Source organism: Sycon ciliatum, chromosome 1 (assembly GCF_964019385.1).
Source record: "Sycon ciliatum chromosome 1, ocSycCili1.1, whole genome shotgun sequence".
Taxonomy (NCBI): Eukaryota; Metazoa; Porifera; class Calcarea; order Leucosolenida; family Sycettidae; genus Sycon; species Sycon ciliatum.
In genome coordinates, this window is record NC_088643.1 from 57,727,014 (window position 1) to 57,750,149 (window position 23,136).

The 23,136-nt window shown below is 48.5% G+C and overlaps 2 protein-coding genes across 3 annotated transcripts in view; one reads left to right on the plus strand and one right to left on the minus strand.

Annotated features, from left to right (window-relative positions):
- Positions 1–3,252: 3,252 nt before the first annotated feature.
- Positions 3,253–9,121, plus strand: LOC135804541 (ATP-binding cassette sub-family C member 5-like). The gene has a single exon (XM_065318431.1). It carries the CDS (start codon positions 3,957–3,959, stop codon positions 8,397–8,399), a length of 4,443 nt encoding a protein of 1,480 aa, XP_065174503.1. The 5' UTR covers positions 3,253–3,956; the 3' UTR covers positions 8,400–9,121.
- A 199-nt stretch (positions 9,122–9,320) lies between these two features.
- LOC135804543 (exportin-5-like) overlaps positions 9,321–23,136 on the minus strand; it is a 41,365-nt gene continuing 27,549 nt past the window's right edge. Inside the window, exons 25-36 of one of the 2 annotated variants that reach the window (XM_065318434.1) lie at positions 22,611–22,747; positions 18,509–18,606; positions 17,671–17,717; positions 17,126–17,241; positions 16,556–16,743; positions 15,755–15,859; positions 14,534–14,596; positions 13,938–14,015; positions 12,385–12,456; positions 10,876–10,959; positions 10,266–10,412; positions 9,321–10,190 (exon numbers count right to left, since the gene is read on the minus strand). In XM_065318434.1, the coding sequence (XP_065174506.1) occupies positions 10,170–10,190; positions 10,266–10,412; positions 10,876–10,959; positions 12,385–12,456; positions 13,938–14,015; positions 14,534–14,596; positions 15,755–15,859; positions 16,556–16,743; positions 17,126–17,241; positions 17,671–17,717; positions 18,509–18,606; positions 22,611–22,747 (1,156 nt within the window). In that variant the 3' untranslated portion in view covers positions 9,321–10,169. Of the gene's footprint in view, positions 10,191–10,240; positions 10,413–10,875; positions 10,960–12,384; positions 12,457–13,937; positions 14,016–14,533; positions 14,597–15,754; positions 15,860–16,555; positions 16,744–17,125; positions 17,242–17,670; positions 17,718–18,508; positions 18,607–22,610; positions 22,748–23,136 lie in introns of both variants that reach the window. The other variant, XM_065318433.1, reaches the window with a different exon arrangement.

A 23,136-nucleotide genomic window follows, 5' to 3' on the forward strand; every position in this document is an offset into this window, starting at 1 on the left:
TCCATGATGCATGACATGTATGAGTTTCCTTGAAAAAATACTGTGTCATGCTCATGGTATTGGTAATAATGCAAGTCATAGTGACGTTTGTCCTTGGTCTCCATCGTCCAGACTCGTTATCATAACTTCTGATTGCCCAATCTGGGGGGGGGGGGGGGGGAGGGGGAATGTATTCTTGTATGGATTTTTGCAGAGCATGCACAGGAAGAAAGGGCGTACCGGTAGATCTACGTGAGTGCGTACAGACTCAGTGCGTACACGATACGGTGGTCGATATAATGTACGGTATTTCTGGGACTTTGACCTCTGCCTCTAGCTAGCTCTGGGCCTCGATATCTCCATCAAGTCGGCCACATGCACACGCGACACAGGCCTATTTCCGTTGTTTTAGGGGCCGTCCGTAAATATCGATGTTTTTTTAGAGACGATATTGGTGCGTCTGGGGGGGGAGGGGATTTGAGCCATGTGCGTCTTTTCGAGCATCAGAAAAATATCGATGTAAATATCTGAAGTTTCGCCGATCCCTGCACGCGGACGTCTAAATGGCTATACAAGAAATGTGAAACCAGCTTCCGTTCGCGGAGCTAAAACTCGCGACACAAGAACAAAATCAAAAATTGGAAGCTGTACGCCCATGGCGAATTTCAAGAGCAAAAGAATGAGCTATTGATTGTGGAAATCGGCCGAACGATGCCTGCAGGAGACCTTTTTCAAGACGTAGAGGCAGTGCGAACAAACACGGACGAACTCCAGAAGAGTTTCCAGTCTTCACTGTCTGAACAAGGATTTGAAAAATTTAAGCCCGAGCGTAGCCGCTTTGGCTACACCAGTACACGATGGCTGTGAGCACTGCAGCGCCAACCCGGTTCGCTCCCCCCAGGCGATGCAGCTATTGCGTGAGTGCGGCGGGATTTTCACGCCTACACCGGACCCTCAACATCCTGGGCACTTCATGAGCATCCAAAAATATTGATTCCATGATCTAGATGTACATGTGCGTCTTCTGGGGGGAGGGAGGGGGGTCAAGGGAGAGAAGCACCATTAGAGGACTTTCCATTACATCACCTTTTTGGCGCCTTCCCGGTGTCCACCCAAAGATCACCCATAAGACAAGTCCGTGACCTACGGTAAAATGTGCTTGGGTGGCAAAAAGAGAATCAAAATTTATGTGTTGTTCGGTGTACGGTTCAAATGATATTGCAGTCCGTCGCAGTGGTGAAGCACTTTTGTTTTTCTTTTATGTGGTGAATAGTTTCGGTAAATCGCGAGGCTTACCAGCCGCAGTTACTCTACTGTTTATTCCAGCCTTGAAGAGGCGTTGCCGCGAGAAGATTGACAGAATCCGTGGGCCCAGTACATTGACCCATATTTACCTATGGACGAAGACCTTTCAGCCAATCCCCCTGCGTTGGGTATCCAGGCCTCTCTAAATATTTAGTGAATGTCCCCAGCACATATGCAAAGGACTCTCTAAAGTCTTACAATAGCCCTGATGGATACAAATGCATGTGTCTCATTGCTGGCTGGGTTGGCACATTATCGTGTCTTGCCCCATCGAAGGAAGAAACAACAACTGTCAACAAAATTCGTTTGCAAACGTCAGGCACTCGCGGAGTGTTTTTGCCGAACCTGTCCATCCTTTAATAGGTAGCTGCTGAAATACCTGGAATTGTTCTTGACGCACACTGCACTTGCATAGTGGGCCTGGGAGAAGCATGCTCCCATGTTGCTGCAGTGCAGTGTTGTTTTGACTGAATTCACGTTGGAGACTGAAATGTGATGTGTGCTGAATGTCAACACCTACACCACTGGGTCACCAATGGCTGGCACCGTCAATGAACACTACACGAAAATAGTGTACATGGATTTTACTTCAGCTGGGCAGAAATTGGAGCACCGTGCCCATAACCTACAAGTAGTCTCACTTCTCTTTCGCTGCCTGACTCTCTTGCTTGCATGCCTGTCAGTGTATCCATGTGTGTGTGTGTGTGTGTGTGTGTGTGTGTGTGTGTGTGTGTGTGTGTGTGTGTGTGTGCGCGCGTGCGTGTGTGGGTTTTTCTTCCTTATCAGTACGAGTATGACAATGTTGACATGTGGTGGCTGGTAGCACGAAAGCTGACAAAGTCAAACACGGCCATCATCATCATTGCTCCTATGTAGCCAAAAAAAGCTGGTGTAGTGGCGAACTTAGTTGTCCTGATCTTAGAACACGCTGATGAATGCACATCCAATACAGCAATTGTTTTTTCCTGGTCGTCCCTCGACCTGGCATTCTCCATAAGCAGTTGCTGATTACCGGTAGAGTGTCCTCCATTACTGCCTTTGCAAGAGTTACACAAGAAGTAAGATCAAGATGATCCTCACCACAAGAAGATCAAGAAGCTGAATACATGTACCTAATTTACCAGACAGACAGAAGATGAGGTATACTAGTATGTGCTGCAGCAGATGAAGAACTGCACAGCGCAGCAACCAAGTGGGAAGCAGAAGAAGATTGCGCAAGTAGGTCGATCAGAGTATTTATCCATGACAAAGGAAATACACATTGTGCAGAACATGAGGCATACACACTCGCATGGAAGAGATGATGAGTTGCACCCAGGGCCAGTACTAGAATAGCTAGCACCACCAGTCATGTAGAGGTACGTGCATTATAATAGAGCTGGGTACATTAGTCATTACCATCAGCATCAGCACTATCAATCGTCAAACTCCAGCTATACCTTGCACCCCAACAAACTAAGTAAGTTGATAGTGTTCGGAATCATCTTCGTGTTTCCGCCTTTACTGGTGCTGCCACAAATGAGCTGAACAAGTTAGTTAGTTAGTTCGATACGTACTGGGGTGACAGGGGATGATCATTGGTTTTCTCTTCGCCAACGAAGTGATGGAACAATATTCGTGTACTTCGAAGTATTTGCATAAGGAGCGAAGTTCTCGAGTCGTGTGTCCGTCATCCACTGGTTCCGTCGTTCTCCATCGTAGGGAAAACGATAACAACTCAAAGACGATCCAGGTGTGGGAACATCCGATCGCGAGCAGCTTTCGAAAAACACTGTTTCCTTCCAGTGCATGCAGTCTTCTTTTTTTGCCACCCAAGCTCCGTTTCAAGTCCGGTGATCGGTGGTGAACTCGATGATCTTTGGCCCGAATCCTCTTAGGCCGCATGGTATGACTCATTGGAAAGTCCTCTATATCGTCTCTAAAAAAACATCGATATTTACGGACGGCCCCTTACCAAGTAATAATTAGTTTCGCGGTACGGCTAAGCGTCGCTAGTAGTAGCCCTACATAAGTATGTCAGTGTAGCCGGTGGTTTTGCAATTTGTCCGACTGTTCCGTTGAAATAATTATTGCGATCGCCACTTTACTTTCTGTAGGCTGTGTTCTAGTATAGTACTAGCTTCTGTACCTTTTTTTGCTCCAAGCGTGCACGCGCGTGGGCATGTAAATAATTGTAAATCAGGAAAATATCCCTTGGATAATAATTATAATAGCCACTGCAATAGTCGTCGCGCGCTGTGTGTTTCTCATCGCATTTCTGGAATAGGAAATATCTATTGATTCTGGTAACCGAGTGCTGATTTGTGAGAAGCTGCAAAGCGGTGTCGAGTGATACGGGCTGCTGGCTCGTGTCGGAGACCGTGGGTGTGGATCGTGGAGGGCCCAGTTCATTGAGACTTGCACTTCTCAGTAGCGTACTTTGCTAAGTCAACTGAAGTACCTTTGGTGAGTTTGGTCCCTAGAAAAGTTCAATCGGACTCTTCTTCTCTGTGAGGATGAGATGAGTGCGTAAATGGAGTCAGTGGCTGCCAGCCCGGTGCATAGACTGTTACAGTGTTAGTGTAGCATTAGTAGTAATCAGGAAGCAGCAGCAGCAACAACAACAGCAACAGTAATATTGGCATAGCTGGTGTAATTTGCTATCAGCATTTTGCCAGTGGCTGAAGCGGATCATGGCATCCGTGCCGCAGCCCAATGACCAGCGCACTGCTGTGCCAGTGGATAATGCGGATGCGGCGGCAAGCAGTGTGAATGGACGAGGGCCGGTGAACGGTCAGCACCACGCAGAGCTCGGCGGCGTCGCCGAGCTACGCCGCGACTCGGTCTCCGTCCTGATCCGATCGAACTCGTATGACCAAGCGATTTCCGATGGCGTCACCCTGCCGCAGTACCTCAAGAACGAAGCCGAGAGCAAGAGGGCCAACTGTGCATCGGCCAGTCCCCTCTGGCAACGCCTGCTGCCGTTCAATCCATTCAAGGCATCCGAGCGGCAGAAAGGCTACCCGATGTTGACGACAGGCTGGCTGTCGCTGATCTCATTCCACTGGGTCAACTACCTGCTGTTGATTGGCTTCCGGCGTCCGGTGGAGATGAAAGACTTGTGGAACATACACCCGGCGGACTCGGCCGACATAGCCGGTGACCGCCTCAAGGATGCGTGGCGCCAGGAGCTGCAAAGAGCCAACGGAGATGTGGACAAGGCGCGCCTGGGACGGGCGTTCTACAAAGCACACGGCCGCGGCATCCTGCTGGCCATCTTCTTCATGTTCCTCTATCAAGTTATGTCGTTCCTCTCCTCGTCCATATTCGTCTTCCAGCTTGTTCAGTTTACGGAGCGACCTCCCGAGTCGTCCACACTGGCGGATGGGCTGATAGTGGCGTTTGCGTTCCTGATTAATGAACTCCTGCGCTCGTTCTTCTTCAGCATACACTGGTACTTTGCACTGCAATCTGCGCTGCGCTTCCGTGCAGCTCTCAACATGATCGTCTTTGACAAGGTGATGCGCCTGCGTAACTTAGGTAAGATGACCATAGGCCAGGTGGTCAACCTGTGCGTCAACGACGGCCAACGCATGTTTGAGTGCGCCATGTTCACCGGATTCATGGTGGGCGCTCCCACCATGAGCGTGGCTGTGATCATCTACACCGTGCTGCTGGTCGGATGGCCGGCCGTGCTGGGATGCGTCACCTTTCTCATCTTCTACCCCATCCAGGGAGTGTTCGGCAAGAAGATCGGCATGAACCGCCGCATCGCCATCGGCATCACGGACAAGCGAGTGCGCAAGATGAACGAGATCCTCAACTTCGTCAAGCTGATCAAGATGTACGCGTGGGAGGACGCGTTTGCCAAGCAGATCGCCAGTGTGCGTCGCGAGGAGCGTCGCTACCTGGAGAAGTCTGCCCTGTTCACGGCTCTGACGTTCTCCCTTACACCGATAGCACCGGTCGTGGCTGCTGTTCTGACCTTCTCGGTGAAGACGCTCACCGGCGGTAGCCTGACAGCCAGCGAGGCGTTTGCCGTTCTGGCCAGCTTCACGGCCATGCGCTTCTCGCTGGCCGTGCTGCCGCTCGGTGTGCGTGCTCTCTCCGAGGCCAACGTGGCCATGCCCAGGGTCAAAGCTCTCCTAGCCTTGCCGGATATCGTCAGAATCAACTCCTCGGTCGGTGCACCGGACGGTTGCATTGAACTACACGATGCCTGCTTTGCCTGGGATGCCCGCCAGGCGCCAGAAAATGCCGATGCCAGCAAGCGAGGAGGAGAAAGCCGTCGGAATAGTCGGCGGGAATCCACCAGTAAGGTGACAGCAACACAGTCCTCTGTGTCAACGCGGCAAGGACGCAAGGAGTCCACCGCACGGCTGACACTGTCTTCCGCCCAGGAAGATGATGAGGCGGAGATACCCGACACGCTGATCGGCTTGAATCTAGCCATCAAATGTGGACAGCTCATCGGTGTATGCGGTCCGTTTGGCAGTGGTAAAACATCAGTGCTGACCGCTCTCCTTGGTGGAATGAACCTGCGGAGCGGCTCAGCGTCTTTGAAGGGCAGTGTGGCATATGTATCACAGCAAGCATGGATCATCAATGCTTCACTTCGTGATAATATCCTCTTTGGTGCCGCTTGTGACGAAGAGCGGTACCAGCGGGTGCTCTCGGCAGCTGCTCTGCAAGCCGATCTGAAGATTCTTCCCGACGGTGACATGACAGAGATCGGCGAACGTGGCATAAACCTAAGCGGAGGACAGAAGCAGCGTGTTTCGCTGGCGCGTGCCCTGTATGCCGACCGCGACGTGTATCTGCTCGATGATCCACTGAGCGCCGTGGACGCACACGTGGGAGCTCACATCTTCAATGAGCTCATCAAGCGTGAGCTGAAGGGCAAAACGGTGATGCTGGTGACCCATCAGCTGCAGTACCTACAGTCTTGCGACAGTGTGCTGATGATGACTGCAGGTCGTATAGCCGAGAATGGTACCTATGCCCAGCTGATGGAAGCCGGGGGTGCGTTCCGTGCACTGATGGACCAGTACCTGGAAGAAGCGGCGCAGGAGGACGAAGATGACGACGATGCCAACGACTCTGTGGATCAGATTGAGCGTGTGCTGGAGGTGCTGAAGAGCAACAGCGACATTGAAACTGTCCAGCGACAGCTCAGCGCTATAAGCACACGCAGCGGCGAGGAAACTGCCGGCTCACCTACGGACGCTTCGACAACTCGATCGCCACGGAAACGCAAGGCCAGGGCAAAGAAAGCCACGGAAGAGTTGGCGGCAGCAAAGTCGCCGCAGAAGCTTGTGGAGGCGGAGGACCGCGCTACTGGCTCCGTAGCCTGGTCAACGTATCTTGCCTTTGCCCGGGCTGCTGGTGGTGTTGCAGTGTCCATCTTCATCTTTGTCTGGAGCGTTCTAACGGTGTTATCAGGTGTGGCCAATAATTACTGGGTAAGCTACTGGCTACGAGAGGGTGATGGCAATTCTACTAACAACGCTAATGGAACTCAGGCCACGGTGGGAGAAGACATCTCTGAGAATCCAAGACTGGTGTTCTACGTGGGCATCTACTATGCACTGTTGGTTGTTGTCACTGTGTTCTCACTGGTGCGAGGCATCGTCTTTGTCAAGATCCTCCTCAAAGCCTCCAGCAATCTGCACAACTATGTGTTCAAGCGCGTCTTCCGTGCACCCATGGTCTTCTTTGACACCACGCCGACCGGCCGCATTCTGAACCGCTTCAGCAAGGATTTGGACGAGATTGACACGCAGCTGCCGTGGCTGTTGAGCAACGCCACGCTCAACACCATCACAATGACCGGCGCAATCACCCTCTCGGCCGTCATCTACCCTATTCTGCTAGCGCCCATTGCTGCAGTGCTGGTGCTGTTCGCCATCGTTCACGTTCTCTACACGCGCGGCATCCGCGAGCTGAAGCGTCTGGAGAACATCTCACGCTCCCCGCTCATCTCCCACCTGGGCTCCAGCATTCAAGGCCTCGGCACAATCCATGCGTTCCGCAAGAACTCGGAGTTTCACGCCAAGTTCAAGCAGCATCTCGACCAGAACACTATTGCTTTACAGGGCTTTCAGTCAGTTGCTCGATGGCTGGCGCTTCGACTTGACCTTCTGGCCACCATCCTGATCTTCTTTACTGGTCTCTTTCTTGTCCTGAACAAAGATGCCGTACCTGTGGCGTTGGCGGGTCTGGCGATAACCTACATTGTGCAGATTGGAGGCTTACTTCAGTTCACGGTCAGAACTATATCCGAGGTGCAGGCACGCTTCACTAGCGTGGAGAGAATCAATCACTACGCCACCCACATTGCCATCGAAGCCGCCGAACACATCCCGGAGACGGAGCCACCGCCGGAATGGCCGTCGCAGGGACGAGTCACGTTTGACAATGTGTGCATGCGTTACCGTGAGGGCACACCGCAAGTTCTACACGAGCTCAGCTTTGATGTCAAGGCACAAGAGAAGATCGGTGTCATAGGTCGTACTGGCGCTGGAAAGTCTTCGCTGGCTGTTTGCTTGCTACGCCTGGTGGAGCTGGACTCGGGGAGGATTCTCATCGATGATATTGATGTCAGCACACTAGGACTGCGTGACTTGCGATCCCGCCTCTCCATTATACCACAGGATCCGGTGCTTTTCGTTGGCACCATCCGTTACAACTTGGATCCGTTTGACAAGCACAGTGATGAAGCCCTAGAAAGAGCGCTCCAGCAGACACACTTGAAGGATACGATTGATCAGCTTCCCAATGGACTGGACACAGAAGTCTTAGAGAATGGGGAGAACTTCTCCGTCGGTGAACGTCAGCTGATGTGCATGGCACGGGCCTTGCTTCGACACAGCAAGATCCTGATCTTGGACGAGGCCACTGCGTCTATTGATTCCGAGACGGACGCATTGATTCAGAAGACGATACGAGAGTGCTTTGCCAACTGTACTCTGCTGACGATAGCGCATCGCCTCAACACCGTTCTCGACAGCGACCGTCTGCTCGTTCTGGACAATGGCCGTGTGGCCGAGTTTGACACCCCGATCAACCTGCTCGCCAACGCCGACTCTGTGTTCACCAAGATGCTGGCCGCTTCTCGGGAAGCGCACGGGCAGTAGTCACGCGCTGCACTGTACGCTACAGTACAAGTGTGCAACATGCTCTACTCTGTACTGCGTGGCCCCGTGGGTGGGTGTTGCACGTTTGCCCTCGCAAAGGCCCTGATTGCATCTTGAGATGATCTGAGCACTATTCATTTCGTCCCTGGGCCGTCCTCGTTTTGTTATTCTTGTAGAAACGTGAGATCCATTTGTTGTAATTTCTCCCAATCTTTTCCGTTTTTAAATATCTGTACATAAAATATTATTGAAGGATCATGGTGTTGCGGTACCCGGTGTGCTTGGAGTGTACTATTTATGTAGCAAGGGTTTGTTATCTTAGGATGGAACTTTTGCAGTATGCATTGTTTTCTTCTCTAGATATCATAATAATACATTGAGATAATTCTGTCTCGTTCCGACAACAAATATTAGGGTTCGAATCAAAGGGAGCGATTTCACTGTATTTTTATTGTCTAAGAGCCGTAACTGTTTTATTTACTTCCGCGTACCCTTACATCCTTTATGGTACATTTGATCTATTATTCACGCAACACATACTCTATTCAGACTATTGTAGTTCTTTGCATCACAGCTGTGCTGTATCTTCAGCATTTCATGAGATTTTCTCCTAAAAAATAAATGCAAAATTATTAATTTTCCCGTTTAAAAAAATAAAAATAAATGCAATATTAATTTTCCCGTTTAAAAAAATAAAAAATTAATAAATGCAATATTATTAATTTTCCCGTTTGCATCTTTCCCTCAAACCTGTCAATGCAATATTATTTATGGTGCCTTCCTGCATACACGACTGAATCTCGTGCTCGGACGTGTGCAGCCTGTGCAAGTTAGTTTCACTTTCCCAAACTGATGCCGTGTGGCGCATTTCCGTTGATGCGCTCTCGGTACAAGTGATAAGACCAAACACCTGCAGAGCAGTCTGTACATATACTAGTACGCTGAAACGCTAAAATGCGTTTTGTAAAACTAAAGGTGAATTCTGAGATGTCATACATACAAAAAAATATTTTAAAAAAAGTCCACATGTACACACGTACGTACATACGTACTTGGGAGGTAGAACCAGAAAACCTAGCCAGCAAAGCTGAGTGGGAAAAGGAAAGAAGTGAACCTAGATAGTTTGTTTTGTATAGATCCATGCTTTGTTTTTTAAATGCAAAACGCAGTCGTGAAATCAAAAATCGCTGCGTTTGTATTTGTATAGGGAGGAGACATCAGCTAGATAAGAAGAACTGCACACTGACATTTCCCACTCACTGGGATAGTGCAAGTTATATGTTGGAACCTAAGCACTGTGTACAGCCCTGGGCCAGTGAGTTCAACAAAACCTGGCTGCAGCCAGCCAGCCAGCCCTAAGAGAAAGAGTCCAAATTCAGCTGGCACGCGGACACCGCACTGTGAAGGGGTGCCACGGGTCCCGCTGCACAGAATAGAGGAGTCAGACAGTGGAATACAATCCCAGGTGCCTAGCAGTAAACACACCTCGGTTCTGATTGAAGTGCTGCCAGCAGCACTAAACAGGTACCACGCAAAACGGTGCTGGTTTTCTGGTTGGCCAGCGGTGTAATCACGGCCCCAAGTATAAGCTTAGCTTTCGAAAGCAGCCGTCCAGGCAAGTCCACTCGATCGACAGCGTTCTCGCTGCAGTCGATGGTGATCCTGGCCAGATCGTGGGGACTAACGTTAGAAACCGTACTCCAAGGTGGTACAAAACACAACAGAGCAGCATTTGCAGCCTTCATCACACAGCTGATAGCAAAGACATTCCTAGTCCTGTGGTGCAAAGAGGTTCCTAGTCCTGTGGTCCAAAGAGGTTCCTAGTCCTGTGGTGCAAAGAGGTTCCTAGTCCTGTGGTCCAAAGAGGTTCGGCAAGCCAAGGTCTGGCAGGAGCAAGACATTGTCGACATGGTTCTCCACCTCTGCCTCCGCCATGGACTTGGAGCCAGGCAGCTGCAGGCGTGGCAAAAACGATTCGGGCACGGCCAGTTTGTGTTGCTCACTGGTGGATTTCTGCAGAACAGGCATAGACACAAGAACAGGCATAGACACAAGGACAGGCATAGAGACGAGATGAAAACTAGAAGGTGGACGCTGATCATGGGATATTCCAATCAGGATCTGTATCAAGATCTATAATACTACGCTAATACCACAACAATAAGCAGTGACAACAAATTCACAGTTCGCGTCAGACCCAGTCAGACTGAGTCAGACTGAGTTTTCCGCACCCATAGGAAGTTAGGAGCGCCATCACCATCAAAAATTAAGGCACAGATGCAGCTCTTAAAGCGGTGGGAGGTGAGTACATCAGATCCTGCCACCAAAGTGGTCAAAGACCTAAAATCCCATTCCCTGCATCCATGCTGACGAAAAAGTCAATATCAGCAGCAGTAACAGTAGCAGTAGCTACAGCAGCAAGCACAGCACGACTAGACCACTGGTAAGATTGGCAAAGCAGGCAGTGGAAACTTACCCCAACAACACCGTCCAGCACACGACGCAAGAAGTCCCGCCGCTTCTTGACCTTACACGCTGTGGAGAAGCTCTTGCGCAAGTCCTGCAAGAACAAAAAAAAACAGCTCTTCATGTAAGGACTTGTTGGCAGCTGTTTGTATCACCAATGCACCCACTTTGAAGAGTAATGGTGCGGAAGGCCTCTTCAAAGTTTCCAGTGGCTTCTGTGCTTTGTGAACTAAAAAGCTAGCTACACTGGGTAATTGGCTGATGGGCTGTAAGAAAATGGCCTTTGTAGGCTTGCCATGCACTGGTGCAATGAAGAGCAGGGTACCTTGAAGCAGTGAGTACTCCCTGCTTTGGAGTGCTCCCTGCGTCAAGGTACCCAAGAGTGTACTGTAGCACAACTGTGGCCTATACGCATGGCCTATAGCCTATCAGTATGGCCTGTAGCCTATAAGCATGGCCTGTGGCCTATCGGCATGACCTGTGGCCTATCAGCATGACCTGTGGCCTATCAGCATGAGCAAGAGTTCATAAACCAGACTGAGCAACTGAGATATTGCCGGGGAAAGCGTCACTCGTTGTGCATGTCGTTTCGACGTCAAGTACATGTAATGCTAAAAAGCAATGCCGTCACAGGTTGAATTGATGCACTTCTGGTATGGGTCTGTAACGGCACCTACATTACATGACATACGCCCCGGCAGTGATGGCAAGTAACCTGGTTGTGTGAATTCATCCCCGCACACAAGCAGGATCACTGTGCTGAGCACAGCCTAGTACATTCCAACAAGAATAACGAATCTGCTGGTCACCTCTAAACCACCTACATGTATTGAGCAATTTTTCCTCTATTGCTGAAACCAGTCACATGAGCAAACACTCAGTTGGGTCAAGCACTCCTCAAAGTTCGTTGGTAATTTTGCTTTTAGTGGTGGGTATTTTCGCTGCATGTTTGTTTTACTTCACACTTGCTCTTGTCATCTACTGTAAGACATGTATATATAACGAGGAAGCAAATCTAACGTTTTAACGGATGACATTTCTCCGTTAGAATAAGATCCGTGGAGGCCGTACTGCTTCATATATGCTGTGTGTGGATATGGCAGAATACTGCAAGATCGTTAACATATCTTCTCGTTAACCTATGAATTTTGGACAATCGTTAAATTTGCGACTCGTTATAATAACATGTCTTACAGTACTTGAAGTACAACGTAATTGATGGAAGATTCTGGTGATCATTTCGTTCTTAGGGGGCTCAATTCCCTTCCGCTTTGATGTTCCACCAAGAAGAGCCACCGAGAGATTTCACCTTACGGCCTTGATGGCCTCAACAACTTTCTATCGACCATGCAATCTGAGTTTGCACCGCTTCCGGTGGGAAAAGTCGACACGTGGGACTACAGTCCCATCAGCACGTGTGGGTGAACGTGTGTGTGTACGTGTGTGTGTGTGTGTGTGTGTGTGTGTGTGTGTGTACGTGTGTGTGAGAGAGAGAGAGAAAGATAGAGAGTGCACTGACCGTCAACATCTCCTGGCTGACACCGGGCAATCGCGCTAGCAGAGACGTGATTGTGTCTTCACTGACCTCCAACTGTCAGGACATAGATGGTAAACATGACAAAAAAGGACATACGGCTGACTAGAATCAATTCGTTGTTTCCAGTCATTCTACTCAGCAGCAATATAGTTGTTCAGTTTTAGTTCTTTTCTTCTGAGTTTGGCATGCAGGCATTCATGCCAAGCTTCACACAGCGTGACACAGTCGACTCCTGATAATATAACAAACACCATAGTGCAGGAGAATTAGTTCTTTATAGCCAAAGTTTGTTATATCAGAAATGCACTTTTCTGATTGTCCGCAAACACACTCACACATAAAGTCATGAATGGCACGTGGCCCATGACTGTACGAGTGCACTTGGTTTACATGCGGTCCTTCAAGATACGGTTCGTTATAAACAAAAAAAAAGGTTCGCTAGAAAGGGTCAGTTTTCTATGGGTTCAAACAGGGGCATGGACACTGCTTTGCCATATATGGCCCACCAATGCTCCTGTCATCGAGCAGAGAGGATAATACAGGTGGAATCCTGATAATTCGAATATGGCTTTTATTCGAACATACCGCTTTAAAATTAGAAGTTTCTTTCAGGACCGATTTCCATGAATACGACTCCCACATAACAAAGTCTGATAATTCGAACCTCGAACTGGGCATGTCCGGTTAATTAGAACTCCCACGGAATCCACTTACATAGGAAGTGTGCGGGATTCGTGCTGATAATTCGAAGTTGGCAAAGCATAGTTTGAAGTTCACTGTTAATCATCCAAGTCAGTTCAGTGTCACATGCATGAGCAGGCTGTGCTGGCCAGTTCAGTATGCATGAGCAGGCTGTGCTGGCCAGTTCAGTGTCACATGCATGAGCAGGCTGTGCTGGCCAGTTCAGTGTGCATGAGCAGGCTGTGCTGGCCAGTTCAGTGTCCATGAAACCCGTGTCTACGGTGCACAGCGCAACTCTGCGTGACAATGTGAGCATTTTGACATACGTACTGCGTTGTGGGAACATGTTTGGATAATTTGAAGATCCGGATAATTAGAAGTTTTTTCCTGGCATTTTGGGGTTCGAATTATCAGGATTCCACCTGTACAGTCATGGCTCTAATCTTTCGTACTTAGGAGACTAAAAACATTTCTGCGGTCGTATGGAAAACACAGGTGGGTCAGGTCGGTCGGGTGACCTGCTGTTTTCGCAATACAATGTCCATGTACATATAGAGCATTGTGCTGTGGGTGCAAACTAACCAATGTTACCATGCATTGTAAAGTTAGCTGATTCTATCATTGGATACTGAACCTAACGTTACTCTTCTTTAGTGGTCTAGGAAATTTGCCTGTATGTTTGTATGTGTGTGTGTGTGTGTGTGTGTGTGTGTGTGTGTGTGTGTGTGTGTGTGTGTGTGTGTGTTGTGTGTTGTGTGTGTGTGTGTGTGTGTGTGCGTGCGTGCGTGCGTGCATGCATGTGTGTGTGTGTGTGTGCATGGGAGGGGTAATTAAAAACAGCAGCAACGACTCACCATCCTAGGATAAAGGACCATGAGTAGGTGGATATACGTAGAAAAGTTCCCAACGTGTTCTCCGTGTACATTGATGGCCTGCAAGGGACACAGCACAGGCAGCAGCACCAGCACACACAAGTACACGTCGCTATGACAAAAAAACGAACGGCATCTTTTGTTGGCCTGCCAGCATGCTCATAACACACACACACACACACACACACACACACACACACACACACACACACACATGCACGCGCACTTGTACTTGTACTTGCTCATTGCCAAAATTGGTCATGCGCGTCTCCCCGGAGAGGGGAGAGAGACTCAAAAGGAATCCGGCAAAGATGACTCAACTGGCTATTGAACCGCCCAACAGCCAACACCCTCTGAAATCCCGAAACTATGGGTGGACTTGCAAATGATCCCACTTATGGGCTCACCACACCTCAGTAAGTGGGTGAGGACACGCCCCCCCCCCCACACACCCACAGCCCTCCCCCCCCCCCCCCCGCCCGCCCGCAGTTCACGTAAGACTTTCTGTAGATCGACTACGTTTTTACTAACGTTATTAACTTCTGCGGAACCTCTCTATTATCTGACAATTACCTTACCTGCAATACTGGGTCCAGTAGCTGTTGATAGCTATTGGGATGAGGTGCCCACTGGTCTGCCGTCTAGGCAACACAGGCAACGAGAGAAGATAGAAAAGCAAACGCTAAACAGATCACAGATGTGTACTTCAAGTACTGGCATGCCCGCACAACTGTGCACTTTCACAGAAATGGGGAAGTCCCCAATCATTGCTACCTGCACCCTTTCTAATCATAGACTGCATTCTACGTGCAGTATGATAGCAGCAATAACTAACACTCTACCTCTCATAATACATGCAGCAATCCGGGATATTTCAGTCGTGGACACTGCACAAACTCTTAGTAACGTGGACCCAAATGCAAACCTGGCACAGAGAGAAGAATTCAGGAGCACACCAGAAGGTCTCCATTCTGGACACAGCACTAGCAGGTGGTTGTAGTTCGTTGTTCTCCCGCTGTGCCGGAATCGGCAGAGCCAGTAATATCCCAACAAGACTATTAGCACTATACTAACTGTACGCATTGTACAGCTGTTGCCACGTGTGCACATGTACGCGTACTCGCATGGCACGTGTGAATACTACGGACTGGAGAACGTCGTCATGGCGTCAACTCATGGCACGCTCCAGTATGTACAAGAAACCGTACTCGATCCAGTCTTGATCAACCATACACGTCTGACACACTGAAACATTACACCATGGAGGCCTGGCGCAACCCGTCCGCTTGGTCAGTGTATGACCGGACCAATCAAAAACTTTCTTCCGCCGGTCCTGCCATGTGACCCCGACATCAATTTTCTCCCTGCAAGCAGGTAAAGGCTACAAATAGTAACAATAGCATAGGCCTTCTTGTAAAAAAGAGAAGATATCGCACTATCTGACCGTTTATCATCTTGTTACAGTCGTGGATAGTTGCTGCATAACTCGTTCTCATGTGTTTCTTCTCTTTTTTACATTTTATTACTGGCTCAGTATCCGAGTTTAAATAGGCCTTCTTGTTGTACTTTTTGTCTTTTTCCCACATGCCGAACAGCGACTTAGTTTGATTACGTCACCCTAGAAATGCCCACACATGTGATGCGTGAAACAGATACCAAAGAAAAAATGGCATCCACTAGGCAGCAATAAAATATTTTAGGAGTTAAGAGGCCAGCGTGAACGTACAAGATGATGCTTAGAGCCCTGTACACTACACTACATTACATGCACATGTACAGCCACACATTCCCATCTGTACCTTTGCCAGTATGTGTATAAGGATATTGCCAGCTCGGTTGGAGAAGTTAGCATCAGGGAAAACGAGTCCGGTCAGGCATGAGGCCAGCACGGGTTGACACAGAGCCTGCAAAACACCCACACCCAGGGTGAATGAACATACGCACATACGCACATACGCACACACACAGACACACTGACACAGACAGACAGACACACACACACACACCCGCACACACACACACACACATACACATACACACACACACATACACAGACACACACAGATAGACAGACAGACACACACACACACACACACACACACACACACACACACACACACACACACACGCACGCACACCAGGCTTTGGTTTCAAAGGCTGCTTCAAGGCTGCTGACGTGTTTATCCCACTCCATCATGAAGGGAAGCAGCCATCATCTGATCATAACAATCTGGGAAGAAGTCAGCCCACCAACCCAACCGATAACCGGTCCGTGGCATTGGATTACCAGCGGCTGGATGCAAAGTCAAGTAATGAAGTATACACATGCTCTCTGATCACTGCTTCTGTGTGAACTGACTCAGAGTTACAGTCAAGATTGTGCCTATGAGGCAGATCAAGGCAGTGCCTGCTATCTACTCGACTGTCAGTTGGGTGAAAACCGGATTACCGGCATTGCTACTGGCCTCACAATACAATGTACAATGTATCATTACTAATAGTGGTGTTGCTAGTACTGTGTAGACTGAGGCCAGCAGCTGAAACACGGTACAAACAAAGCACGATACTGCATCTGATTGTGCGCCACCGGCACTGCTCACCGGCGTCGATAGAATGTACTCCTGCAGCGAATTGTCACTACCAGCCGGTGCCTCTTCATCGTCTTCGTCCATCGCCGTTGAGTGCGATGCCGCTGGCTCAGCAGTGCCACTACTCGTCTGAATGTTCCCGGCGGTGCCACTAGTCTGAGCTATAGACTGAGTGTTCCCACTGTCAGGGAATAGCCGCACTGAGCAGCAGGATGTGTACGAGAAACACGAGAAGCCAAAAACAATTGCAAAAAAACATTCTAGCAATGGACAGATCACATGCATGCATAGCAGTAAAAGTAGACAGTCACAAGAAGAGCCAAGAAGGTGCAGCGTACTGCATATAGCCTGTTACATCAACATAAGATTCGCAACAGTCGAGGCTCACCAATAGGTATTGAGAGCAGAACTACTACTTGTAAAAAATCTGGTTTACTGTTGTAGTAGTGTACATGAGTGGGAAATTGTTGGTTCATACAAATCATATTTGCTTACTGAGGTCGATGGCATAAAGTGCTGGATTAACAACGAATGGCTGTACTACGTGTACAGTTGTGAACACTTTTAAAAGTCATCACCTACCCCAGAACCATGCAATGTCTTTGAGCAAGCTGCGCGCCAGAAAGTCATCAATGACCTCCGCCTGGCACAGGCGATCCATCTGCTCATCGAAGCCATCGTCTTCGGAATGGGCGGCCCTGTATCAACAATTTGCAGTGTGCAGTCAAACACTTTAGAACAAATAACAGATATCTTGTGGTGATCTACCTGTACCTTGCCGTCTTGCTGCAGTCAAGAGTTAATTTCACAAGCATTTCAACTTTCAACCCTCTACTTGCTTCATGCTCAGGTAATTTGCGCATGAAGCACGTAGAGGGTGAGAAAAGTGATGGGCAAAACAGCATGCAGATTTGAGTAACAAGAAATAAGTTCTCTCTCTCTACCCCGCTGTACAAACCCAGCCAGATTTCAACTCATTTTAAAAAGGAAGGAAAGAAAAGGCATGGCCGGATATTTGAAGTAAAACTGCACAGTGTACTATAGCACAATCCCCCTCCCTCTCCCTGTCACAGCATTATTTAATGAATGGAGTATCATGTTCACATGGTGAATTGCCGTGTCCTTACAGATCGCCTTGGCGGCTTACTGTCTTGGTCCACTCCAGCTTGATTCTCTACAGCACACAGATACAGCACATACATGCAGGGGCGTCGGAACCGGTGCGGCAGGTGCGGCCAAAGCCGCACCAATAATTTTGGAATTTTTTTTTTTTTTTTTTTTTTTTTTTTTCATTTTCAACCTTGTTGATGGCATGTCGACACTTTGTACAGGTACCATGTTTTACATCGACAATGCGGTGTGTCATCAGCATGCATATTCTTATTTCTCATATTATTCTGTAGCATTAAAATAATGGCCTTTTAGGCCCAATTTTTTTAAAAAATCCCGGGGGAGGACCCCCGGACCCCCCTCTCACACTTTCGACGCACCAATGTTGAACTGCTTCCGACGCCCCTGACATGATACGTGTGTGGGTGAGCAGGTAGGATATGGCTGGTCTAAGGCGAATTCATGCCAGGGAGGGGGGGGGGGGGGAATAGGTGGATGGATGGATGGATGGGTGGGTGGATGGATGGGTGGATGGATGGATGGGTGGGTGGGTGGATGGATGGGTGGATGGGTGGATGGATGGATGGGTGGATGGATGGATGGATGGATGGATGGATTGGTGGGTGGATGAATGGATGGGTGGGTGGATGGATGGATGGATGGATGGATTGGTGGGTGGGTGGATGGATGGATGGGTAGATGGATGGATGGGTGGGTCGATGGGTCGATGGGCAGGTGGATGGATGGGTGAATACTTGGGTGTTGAGCTGCTGATCCACTTCAGAGGTGTATATAACAAGACTGAACACACACACACGCACACACACACAGGTAATGCAGTGAACTAGCACTCACCTCCACAATGACATTGAAGAACAACGCTAGGACAGGGTGGAGAAACGTTGAGAAGTACTCAGGTGGACAGTTGAGAACAAGACGAGCTAGGCACATACCTAAGCCAGGGAATTGTCACATGTTAAGGAAGTGATCATTGGCAGGACACTCAAAACTACTTCATAGAAGAAATCAGCATGCATTGCTCAAGTACAAGCACGAGCTAAATCAATGAAAAATTCCACAGCTCAAGTCCGAGTCAGTCAGATTGACTTGCCCACACCCTCAGGAACACCACCGTCACCCTCAACTATCAAGATGCAGGACAGGATGGGCTATACATAACTGTTGACCAATGGATTACTTCTGGCTAGATTAATTAAGGCTGCGTTGACACAACAACGCACGGCCAGTTTTCTGCTTTTCGATCGCGTATTTCTTTTTCCGTTTTTGTGTGTTTACACGAGCTGAGCTGATTCAAAGCTGGCCTCTGTTTGTATCGTTTTCGTGCATCTACACGGAAGCGAAGGGTCTGCCAAAATTCGTCATGTGTCAAGTGTTGTCGTGGAAGCACCAATCACAGTCAAGCAATATTTGAAAACAATCCATACGAAAACACTCCTCACAACACGAACTTTGTCGGATCCTTCGCGATACAAACGAGACGGTCCGAGGCCCAGCACACCATTTCAACTGTTTACACACCCAAATTTATCCGGCAGAACATGTCCATTTTCAATTTCTTCCACCTTGGCCAGCGTTTCGGTTTTCTTCCGTTTTGGTGTACAACATTTCCGTTCTGCTCTCCGTACCGCGTAAACGAACCGTGCATCCGAAAGAATTTGGTTGTGTTTTCATCCCCAGCATTGCCGGGTAAACACAGCCTAACTCTTCTAGTAACCAATGGTGCTAGTGAAACCTATATCAGATCAATTCTCCGGAAACTTTGCAGGCGCTGTTCACATCCACGTCCATGATGTCAAAGCCTGTGAGCAGCGCTAATTCTGTGATGCAGTGCAGTATATTCTAGTAACCAATGGTGCTAGTGAAACCTACATAAGATCAATTCTGATCTAGCAAGCCATACTAGTATTTTTTTAAAGTACACTATCACATATCAGGTGACCGTTTCCCAGGAATAGGCCAATCACTGACCTTCCTTGGCTGGTGATAGGTCGCTATCACCCCGCCTGCCCCATATCACACCCGGCTGCGTACCGAGTACAGTACCCATCGGTACTCACATACTCGAACGCAAACTGTAGGTGAAGTTGCATATTCAGGATTTCACCGCTGCCAAGAGCCCCCCAACCAATTTAGCCTCTATCCTCAAGCACGCCTACACTCAGGCAGTTGAACAAGCTGCTGCTTATTCAAAGAACAGCCTGTTGCAATTGTGAAGCGCTATCCACCAGGAACTGCAAGAACTCAAGCGCAATATCAATCTCTACTGTGACAAGGAATTCACAAAGGACAATCAAGTGCTAGACGGATACACTTGAAGCAAATGAAGAAAGACGGCCTAGCCACTCAAACACATCACAAGCCACCAATATCAGACATTGATAAAGACAGGATCTACAAGCACCTGAGCGATTGGAAGACCTTGCCATCCTAGCATGGTTGAGTATTACTTATCACTTCTGTCTGTGTGATTCCGATATCCAGGCACACCTAACAGCTGACGATCTGGCTGTGAGAACAGACAAGCAGGGGAAGAAGTCTCACGTTCGCGATAGTGTTCATACAGAAAGATCAGCAAGGTGGCCTAACAGGCAAGGATAGCGTATCTGATGGTATGATTGTAACTGATCGGCAGGCCGAAGATGTTCTGCTTCTGATTTCGAAGCTGATCACCGAAGTCGACATGTTTGTTGGAGATCCCTAGGAAGCACTGCCGGCCCAATGACTCAGTGTGGTACACTGACCAGGTGTTTGGGAAAAACAAAATTGATGGGATGATGAAGAGGATGAGTGAATCAGCCAACCTGAGTCAGACGTACACTGATCACAGTGTACGTGCAACAGTCCTCACCACATTGGCCAAGCACAACGCGAGTATCCCTACCATCATGCGAACGCCTGGCCATCGCAACACACAGAGCCTAACATTATACTTGCAGCCTAGCGAGCAAGATAAGATTGCGACAGCTAACCTGCTCGATGCGGAGGTTGATGAAGCTTTGCAGGAGTCAACTCCTGAGGAACGGGAACAAGCACCACCAGCCTCATCAAGTGTCACTTCGGAGAACAGCGCAAAGTTCATCTTCTCCGGAAACTTTGCAGGCGCTGTTCACATCCACGTCCATGATGTCAAAGCCTGTGAGCAGCGCTAATTCTGTGATGCAGTGCAGTATATTGCTTCATTTTCACCATCCACTCTTCTGTCTCTATTTCCAATCTTTTACAGAGATGTCTTTTCCTTCCTGCGTTGACGCCAGTTCAAACAACCCAAAGCTTTGAAGATTTGTGTCTGGCGAATGTGGTGTCAGGGGTAGTTTATGGGTGTAGCATCGGAGAGGGTCTCGATAGTTCACAGGGTCAGATCCACCACATGTAGTGCATAGTATAGGGTGTGTAACTTAGTATGTGATAAATAGAATACGACCCTCGTACTCGGTATGTGATAAATAGAATATGACCCTCGTACTCGGTATGTGATAAATAGAATATGACCCTCGTGCTCGGTATGTGATAAGTGGAATATGACCCTCGTACTCGGTAGCACCTAGTAGTGTAGGTATTATGTGATAAGCAGCCATGTAGTCGGGTGATACCGTACCCTCACATCAATCCCTCCTGCTTCGCAGTCAGGATTGATATTTGCCAGTATCACCCTCGTACTCATGTAATATTCTTTATTGCATGTCACGTGAGGGTTGCCTGTACTACAGCCAATGAGCGCTCTTGCTCAGCGATCTGTATTCCTCGGTATTGCCCGCTCAGTTACATGTACGCGCATGCCCACTGTCATTATCGTACGTTGTAGTTCGTAGGCATATCAAGTTTGTGTACTGTCTTCCAAATATGGCCGAATCAACCTTACCTACAATTGCTGCGGAAGCCGAGTTCCAAGTAATCCTCGATCTCCATCCGAATTTGTTCGAAGATGCCCTGAAGGAGTTGCAGGTGCCACCAACTGACGTAACCGTTTCGAATACGGTGAAGATTTCGACTCCAAAAGAGGCATCGATAGTCTGATAACCAGCTGCTCGGCAGAAGAATTGAAGGCCCTCGAGACGACGCAAGGAACGCATCTCTTCAATTCCTGTTCTTACACGCGGTGCACTATCACAAACAACATCACTATCAATGTCGTAAAGAAATAAAGTAATTCTAAACCACAAACGTCGTTTTCTAGAATGTTGGAGTCAAGCATGCAATAAATGATTTACTGCGCCTCGTACTCACTCGTATGCGGGCAATACCGTCTTGATACATGACCTCACGGCTGACGCCGTTCGGTCATGTATCAGCCGGTATTGCCCTTGTACTCGCTTGTACTCGTGCAGTAAATCATACTTACTTACATTCACTGGGGGCATGGTATACGCAGTTGGATACCGGGACGGATATCTTGATGCGGCCACTCCTTTTCCTGCACCTTGTCTCTACCCATTTACTGCGGTGCGGTGAGCCCATAAGTGGGATCACTCCAAGTACTGTAAAACATGCAATTTTTGGTGTAACTTTAATTTCGGTGATTTCGGTACAGAAACCAGCCACCTAAATTTAAATTACACCTAAAAGGCACTAGAGTATGCACTGTATGTGAAGGGAACGCTGGTCACCTAATTCTAGATTACACCTGAAACCTGGCAGGTCCCTGGCACCGAAATTTTAATGCACCTAAAATTACATGTTTTACAGTACTTCGAAGTACACCCAGAGTTTAGGGATGTCAGAGGGCGTCATCCATCAACGGCTCAATGGCCAATTGAGTTCTCTTTCCTAAGTTCTTTTTGAATCTCTTTCCCCCTCTCCCGGGGACACCGCTTGACCAGTTTTGGCAGTGAGCAAGTACAAGTACAGGTGTGGGTGGGGACCCATATGTGCGACACGTATTTTCCGGGGGCGACTCAATTCAACAGAGAGTGTGCACTGTGCAAACAGCAAAGGATACGGATGAGCATCTTCAGATAGAGACAGGGCATGGTAAGCATGTTGCGCATCAACTGCTGCTGGAATTGCTCCGCCACACCGGGCATGCTATAGAACAGACCTCCAAACGACCGGCCACATGTGCCAATTGCAGACAGGCTGGCAACAGCAACAAAAGAAGAAAAAAACAAAAAGAGAATATAAATACAAATGTACCAAAGCCAAGAAACATGGAAGCTTATACAAGTACAGATACCGGTAAGTATCACTGTACATCCAGACCATCAGTCATCTCGTGGTTGGTTCAGCTTGAAGCAACTAAACAAGACAGCGGTTTGGGCAAAGATGCATCTTTGATCATGAGTTACAACAGCGAGCGAGAGAGAGAGAGAGAGAGAGAGAGAGAGAGAGAGAGAGAGAGAGAGAGAGAGAGAGAGAGAGAGAGAGAGAGAGAGAGAGAGAGAGAGAGAGAGCAAGAGAGCAAGAGAGCAAGAGAGCAAGAGAGAGAGAGAAAGAGAGCAAGAAAGAGCAAGAGAGAGCAAGAGAGA